Here is an 8,219-nt window from a genome sequence, read left to right on the forward strand (position 1 = left end):
CGTTGATATCTCGGTCTAAGTAAATTAGACTGTGGTTGGTATGACTGTTCTGCCCATTATATGAAATGTTTAAAAACATAATTGATTTCCACATTCCAGATGCTGTTCATAAGAAAAGCAAAGGAGTAGCTTACCCTTGTAGCCTACTGCACTTCGCCAATGACTCGTTTGACCGTGCAGCTCCTCTTTCGCCGCTGCAAAATGCTTGTGTAACTACGTACAGTTATCATCGTGTTATCTGATGTGCAGTAAAACAAACGAGATACATATATGAACCATGCTTCTCATCCTCTTTAGAACCAGTAAGGTAAATTATTACTAGGGTTTGGAGACCCAAATCAGTTATGGTGGAGCGCTGTCACTTTAGCGTAGTCTATGATTGAGAACACAGAAAACGGTGGAATATCGAAGGTAAACACGGTTTGTTGTGGTTGCGGTTTTGTCACATGGAGTAGCTATGGTCACCGTATCTGCGTCCTCCCACCTTTATATGATATCGAATCCGAGTAGCTGGGGCACAAGGTGAGGCACAGAGAATATACTCCTCGCTTGTTATTAATCAGTGTTCCACCATCCTAATAATTTGTCTTCTGCAGCAGTTGGCTAACGTACTACCTATGGTATAGGGTCTCTAAGATATATCGTACATATAAAGTCAGCCTAGCTGAAGTCAGAAACTGTATTAATACAGTCAAGCCATCTGGACGCCTCTTTGATAGGTGAAGCATCGGTTACAGGTATCACAAACCAAACCAAACATGACCTGACCCAATCAAAGAAAGCATTATAGGACCCTAAGGTAACGGTAAAGGTGAGAGCATATTCCATGAAGCGCTTAGCTGCTGTGCTCATCTCCGTAACATAGGTCTTTGAGCCTGTAGTGGGTTATTCACCCAGTAACCTGGGATACAAGGCCACTGCATCAGGTCACCACAGTTACCTCAGGTGTTACCCTAGGTACTTGTTTTACCTACCAACCCAGAAAGGGTGGATGGACACCTGAGTCAAGTGACCCCAGCTGCCTGCACCAAGATTCGACCCCTGGCGCTAACGTGCCAGCAGCTTCGTGATCAGCGATGCTAACCACTCAGCCACTGCTATCAGCCCAAACCATAGCATCATTTAGCCCTAACCTCGGCAAAGAAACCTGTGTGGCTTTCATGGTTATTATAGACTTTGTTAGGCCTTGTGGCCATATCTGTCGACATTAGGCTACACAAATTATACCTGACATCAAGCAAGAGGGTGAAACTAGAGTAGAGCTCCCATGCATAAAATTTACAGTTGTATTTTTGTTAATAAACTGGAACATATTTATCACTGTGATTGCTTTAAAAACTTGCAGAAAGATGTAGTTTTGTAGATATCAACCATATAAAAAACCACCAGTTTTACACACAAACCATTGCAAATGGCCACCCACCATGTCAGACATTTAGGTTAATTCAGCTGGAAGGTCAGTGCTTCATAATCTTTCATCTTTATTAGGCTAACCTAATATGGCCTAACCTAATCTAAGTACCAGTAACCTAAACGATTTTGGTACGAATGAGTTTTGGGTCCAAATAAATCCAGTGCTCTTTTTCGGACGTCACAGCTTACATCAACAAACCTTTCTTTGTGCCCTTGAGTAACATTTTGTTATCACAGAATTTCTGTCATTTATCTATCTGCCCATTTGTCTATCTATAGCCAGATGCCATAGTCCCGCAAAGGGTGGCCATTTTTCGGTGAGGTAGTTGTTTTATGGTAAGGGGTATCATTAATGAATTAAACAATTATTAGTAGCTACCATAAATGAGGATATAAAGGAGCGTTGTGGTGTGGATGTGGATGCGATAGGAAGCATTATGAGGAACACACTGAGGTGGTTTGGCCATGTGGAGAGGATGGAGGGTGAAAGACTGAAGAAGAGAGTGTATGTGAGTGAGGTGGAGGGGGGAAGAGGGAGGGGGAGGCCAAGGATGAGATGGAGGGATGGGGTGGAGAGGTATATGAGAGAGGAGGGTGTGAGTTGGGAGCAGGGCAGTGAAATGGCAGGGGACAGGGCGACTTGGAGGCGATTTGTTTGTGGCCACCCCAAACAGGATTGAGGCATCTGGCAATAGATAGATAGATAGATAAATGTTACCGTACCATATATCTGCAGGCTCTGGGTGTCATAAATGAGTCTCTGGAATGCACTTCCTGAGAGTTGTTTCCCACAAACAGTTAATCCACTTCAATTTAAATCCAGTTGTTATAAATATTTAATGAATGGAGGATGCCTTTAGGCACGTGGGCTTATTTTTTTTTCCTTTGTTTTTCCTTCCTCCATTCATTATCTAATTTAAAAAAAAAAAATCATTGGTTATGGGTGCTGTCCTGCAGTTTCTCCCAAAAGAGGATTGTATAGTACATAGGTCCCATCCTTGGAAAATAATGTTATGTGGTTTGTAAAGTTTGGTTATGCTGTTAGGTAAGGTTTGTGCAGTATCAATAAATAGGGCTGTGCAATTATACTGCTGCGATAGATGAGAATGGCAGTGCGTTAGTGGACATTTGTGCTGGGAGGGGGTTGATGATAGCCAATACCCTCTTCAGGCATAAAATGATCCACAGGTATAGATGGCGAGTGATGAGAAGGGTGGGTGGTGAACTGAATGAAAGGAAGGCAATGATTGATTATGTGTGTGTGGATGAAAGGATGCAAAGATGTATAATGGATGCAAGAGCTTATAGAGGTTGGGGGAGTGGACTTTTTGACCACTACTTGGTGGTGGCCAGAATTAGGATACAAGTAAGATGGAGGAATAGAAGAAGGGAAAGACGAGAGGAAGGAGTAGTTGCAAGGAGAGTGGAAGAGTTACAAGAGGATGAGAAAAAGGCAGAGTATAAGAGAGAAGTGGAGGAATGATTGGGCAAATATGAATTGGAGCAGATGGGGGACATGGAAGGTGTGTGCAGGATATTTACAGAAGAAATATGTGCAGCATGTGATGTGGTGTGTGGGAGGAAGAGAAGACGGAGGGGGGTGCAAGGAACAGCGTGGTGGACTGAAGAGGTGAGACAGGCTGTGGCACAAAAGAAGAAAGCATACAATGAATGGATGAGAAATAGGGGCGTGGAAGAAGTTGAGAGGCGGAAGAGAGAGTTATATGTAGAAAGAAAGAGAGAGGTGAAAAGATTAGTAAGAGAGAGTAAGAAGAGAGTGGATGAGGAATTTGGAAGGAATTTGAGTGTAAAGTGGAGGGACTGAAAGAAAATGTTCTGGAAAGAAGTGAAGAGAGTAAGACAGGGTGGAAGTGAGGTTAGCAGGGGAGTGAAAGATAAAAATGGTAGATTACTAGTGGAGAAGGGAGAAAAAGTGAGCAGATGGAGAGAACCCTTTAAGGAATTGTTGAACATAGAGGATGGAAGTAATGCGAGTATAAGTGGCTGGGGAATGGCTGGGAGAAGGAGGGAGGTGAGAGGACAGGAAGAAATCAGTAGGATAGAAGTTGTGGAAGCAATGAAGAAAGTTAAATTGGGGAAAGCCCCAGGAATTGATGGAGTGTGTGGTGAAATGCTGAAGCATGGGGGAGAGATAGTAGTAGAATGGATGTAGAAGATGTGCAGATTGGCCTGGGAGGTAGGTAGAGTCCCGGAGGATTGGAAGTCAGGTATAATTATTCCCTTGTACAAAGGAAAAGGAGAAAAAGAAGTGTGTGGTAATCATTGGGGCATTTGTCTTCTTAGTATAATAGGAAAAGTGTATGGTAGGATACTTATTGACAGAGTTAGAGAAAGAACAGAGGAATTAGTTGGAGAAGAACAGGGAGGCTTTAGGAAGGGAAGAGGTTGTGTAGATCAGATATTCATTCTTAGAGCTTTAGGGGAAAAGTTTCTAGAGAAGGGAAAGAAGTTGTATGCGGCTTTCATGGATTTGGAGAAAGCATATGACAGGGTGGATAGACAAGGATTGTGGAAAGTATTAAGAATATATGGAGTAGATGGAAAGTTGTTGAATGCTGTGAAGAGTATGTATGATGGTGCTAAGGCTGCAGTGCGTGTGGATGGTGAACTAAGTGAATTTTTCTCTTTGAAGGTTGGGTTGAAACAGGAATGTGTCATGTCTCCATGGTTGTTCAGTCTGTACATGGATGGGGTAATAAAAGAGGTACAAGGTAGGGTAGTGGATGTTGTAGTGGTCCTGGTGAGAGAGGATAGTGTTTGGAAACTCCCTGTACTGTTGTTTGCAGATGATACTGTGTTGTTGAGTGAAGACGAAGGGGAGCTGCAAGGCTTGGCGGATGAGTTTGGGAGAGTGTGAAAGAAACGGAATCTAAAGGTGAATGTAGGGAAGAGTAAAGGGATGATCTTTGAGAGGGGTGAAGTCTTTTGAACTGTCTGCTTTCATCCCTCCACCTTTATGGCAGGCTCACAGCACCATCTGGCAGAAGACTCTCACCTCATTTCTGTCTAACTGTTTAATCCAAGAGTTAAATGATACACCCAGTCCATCTTGTATGCAACAGGTCAGCACTGGAACTGACTTCTTTTCTCTGTATATCCTTCTGCCTGTGACCTTGAGTCTTTTAAGTTCAGTCTGTCTAGACATCTTGAAATGAACGGATCTTGAATTTGGCTCTTTAGGGGAGCAATTTTATGGACTGTAGATACAGTATTTACTATGCTTTATATGTTGACATATATTACCATGCTAATAATAATGTGCTTACTTATAGGTGTGTGTAAGGTAGGAGGCAGAGTATGGCTGTTCCCCCACGTCTCTGTCAACTCCAAGTGAAGGTTGACAGTGAGACCACCCCACCACGCTGTCTCCTGGACATGACAGTGAGTATCGGTTACCGATACCTGTAGTTTGGACAGCGTCTCAGAGAACCAAAAACCTGATATTGGTAACTTACTGTTTTCCTGGTTCTCTAAGATGCTACTGATAGTAAGTTGTCAGTTATTAGTTTCTTACTAAAATGATGCCAGCTGCAGAGAGTGGTTAATCTGTTGTGACTGACATTAATTTTGATAACATTCAAGAGTTTCCTGTGAGTGCTATGCCTGTACTATACAGTACTTTATATACCTGCAGCTGTCTGCTTTGTATCAGGTAGCTGCTACAGGCAGGTCAAGAGTTTTTGATGATTGGCAGTACCTGTAATACACATTGACATGTTAACTACTTTCTCTTACATTATCAATGTCAGTGTCACCATGTACGAACTCATTTGTGTTATTGTCACATAACATATTATGTATAACTACTAAAGGTCCAGTCACTGGCTGGAAGTTGTGCATACTGTTACAGTAGACCCTTGCTGTAACGAACTAACTGGGGGAAGTCAGTTTCGTTGTATCCAACGGTGGGATTTCAAGCACATGTTTGAGAATGAGTACAATAACACATTCAGGTACTAAAACTGTAAACACTCATTTTATACTAACGACCCTATAATTTTGCTCTTTTGTAGCGTATTTCACATACTTGTCATAGCACTACGTCATGACTAGAACAGTATTACAGTACAGTGCTATAGTCTGTTATTATAACCTGGCAGTCACAATGCGGAGAGAACAGTTTCAGGCCAGGTTAAAGTAAAATGGATAGGAAACACGTGTATTTTGACCAGTTGCTCCCCATTTAATGACCCTCGTTTAGCCAATGCAAGTTTGATTGACTTCATGGTGTTCGTTAAATCTGACATTGGTGATATTGGGGTTTGTTATAGCAAGGGTCTACTGTATAACCTGCAGTTTTTTTTGTTTTTGCTTATTTCGTTTTTGAAGGCTCCAACATGCTTGCATGCGTCGGCCATGGTCACCGAATGGCGGCTCTCCATGCTGCTTGATCTATGACAATCTCCCTGTTCAGTCTCTTAACCCTGAGGTCACACTTAAAGACCTCGTCCGCATCTTTTATGGGCTACCGCTCGCAACCCCACTCCAAGTATTAACGCTTTTCAATTTCTGCACCCAGTTATCATCTCCATTCTCTCCACATGCCCAGACCACCTCAATCTACTTCTCCTCATCACAACACGAATATACTCCAGTCCCATCCTACCTCAACTCATCCATCGTAAACCCAGCCCCCCCAGGCCTTGCACGCAGGAACACATTGCACATCCACCTAATCATTGTCATTTCTGTACGTTTGAGCCCGCGAATATCCTCTTTCTTTACTGCCCAGGTCTCACTACCATACGGTATTACACTCCTAACACATGCTGCGTACAAAGATCCTTTAGCAGTACATTAATATTATATTCTGCATTTTTGGGTGATTGCTGTCAAAGGAGTCTTCTCTTTAGTGTTGAGACTGAGTACTTCAAAAACTGATTCATATGATTATTATATATTTGTAGTTAAGGGTGGGAGTATTGGTTTTTATGTACAACTTTTACATATCTTTGTTTTCTTCTTCTTCCAGTAATATTCCATATCTGATAATACTGTACATGGAAAATGCAGCTGGGTATTTCTGTGGAGTTTCATGTTTCTGCAGAGAGAGAGAGATGGAGGGGGGTTGCACATTTATAGTTCGATGTCTTGTACTTCACTGCTGCTATGAATAGATGATTTTATTCAGCCGAAAATGGTAGGTAGTTTTGGTGAGGGGCTGCACATTTACTGTCCGGTGTCTTGTACTGTACCTCATTGCTGCTACGAATAGACAATTTTATTCAGCAGAAAATGGTTGGTAGTTTTGGTGGTGGTGATGATGGTGGTAGCTATGATGATGGTGGTTGTTTTTATATGAACAGTAATTGCCTTACTTTCATTCATTAAAGTTTAAATGCACAAAAGGACTTGCCTAGTTACTTGCATATTACTAATGCAGAGCCTACCTTTGAAGCAGGTATATGGTATATCTTTAGTTGTCTATTAGTACTGTATGGTATATGTATTTGTCAGCTTGTGTATCTGAACATGGTACCATTTACAGTATATACCTCATACTGTACCAGTTAATACAGTATATTGTGTATGTGTGTTGTCCAGACCAAAAAGCAGGGTTAACCAAGAGTCAAGGACATCAGCAGCAGCAGTTTGGCTGTCTGTTGTTTAGTTTTTTTCCAAAAAGAACAAGTTGCAGTGTTCCAGCCTTTGGTTCATTCTGCCTTGCATAGAAATATAATTGATATAATTTGTGTTATTATTATCAGGTATTATTATTATTAGCCTTATTAGTATTATTTACCAGTATTTTTTTAATCAAATATTATTATTTTTATTATTATCAAATTATTTCTTTTTACCAGAAGATTCTCTTTTAATACAGAAGAGCCCACAAATACATAAATTAATGAAAATATAATAGAAAAAATACAGAATATCATTAGATTGAATAGGTTAAAGAAAAGATGCTACAAGCGAAGTACAGGTTTGTAGAGTTTTAAGGAAGTGGTCAACTAGTACAGGCTCTACTTTTTGCTGGAGAGGTTTGCCTTCATGTATTGGCAATGGTGTCACTGAGGTCATTAAGCTCCCTCCCTAAGCCCCTAAAGAAGGATGACAGATTCAGCCTGCAGTCGACTGGATTCATGCCTAAATGTGTCTAGCACCATAACAACAATGACAGTCATTACTTAACAGTACCTTTTTTGCGTGAATATACTGAAAGATGTGTAATTTGCCCTTGACCACCCTGTTTGGGATACATGGCGTCTGGCAATGGAAAAATGGATGGATGGATGGTGTAATGGCTGAATTGGTGTTTTACTACACCAATTTTTGATGATATTTAAATAGGTCCAAACATTCAAGTACTTTTTTTTTTTTTTTTTTTTTTTTTCCCACTGATTTGAGATTAGGGGGGTTAAAGTTTAATGTTGGATTTCATTCATCTTCTTTTCCATGATAAAGACTGTGCAGATGTCTGTTCTTGTAACATATGTACTAGGCTCTTAGGCATTGGAATTACCATCAGTTGCCATGTTGTGTCTGTTTTATAAATTTACTTAGGGAACTCATGAAGCATATTTAATATTACATTTTATATTATTGTGATTTCAGGTACAAAAGGATCCTCAAAGCAGTGAAAAGGAGGACATTAACTTAGAGCTTACACCAGAAATTCTGACTGCTACCATAGATTCCCTGTTGAAAGTTCGTGCCCAGTTAGACTCGATTGCTAAAAAGACAAAGGCATAGAAACTGCTTATGTAGCCAAGTTAGTTTTTTATATTTTGATAATGATCTGCCCTTTTTATATAATAATGTATTTAGAGGAGTTGAGTGTA

At 40.7% G+C, this 8,219-nt stretch overlaps 1 protein-coding gene across 1 annotated transcript; it reads left to right on the plus strand.

Moving 5' to 3' along the window:
- The first annotated feature begins 457 nt into the window (after positions 1-457).
- LOC145398254 (COMM domain-containing protein 9-like) lies at positions 458-8,212 on the plus strand. The gene is made up of 3 exons (XM_080271177.1): positions 458-522; positions 4,707-4,815; positions 7,993-8,212. The coding sequence occupies exons 2-3, from the start codon at positions 4,732-4,734 to the stop codon at positions 8,128-8,130; spliced, it is 222 nt and encodes a 73-aa protein (XP_080127303.1). The 5' UTR covers positions 458-522; positions 4,707-4,731; the 3' UTR covers positions 8,131-8,212.
- Positions 8,213-8,219: the final 7 nt, after the last annotated feature.

The sequence above is a fragment of the Coenobita brevimanus genome, chromosome 5 (genome assembly GCF_032717465.1).
Source record: "Coenobita brevimanus isolate Jiangsu-jjx chromosome 5, ASM3271746v2, whole genome shotgun sequence".
Lineage (NCBI taxonomy): Eukaryota > Metazoa > Arthropoda > Malacostraca > Decapoda > Coenobitidae > Coenobita > Coenobita brevimanus.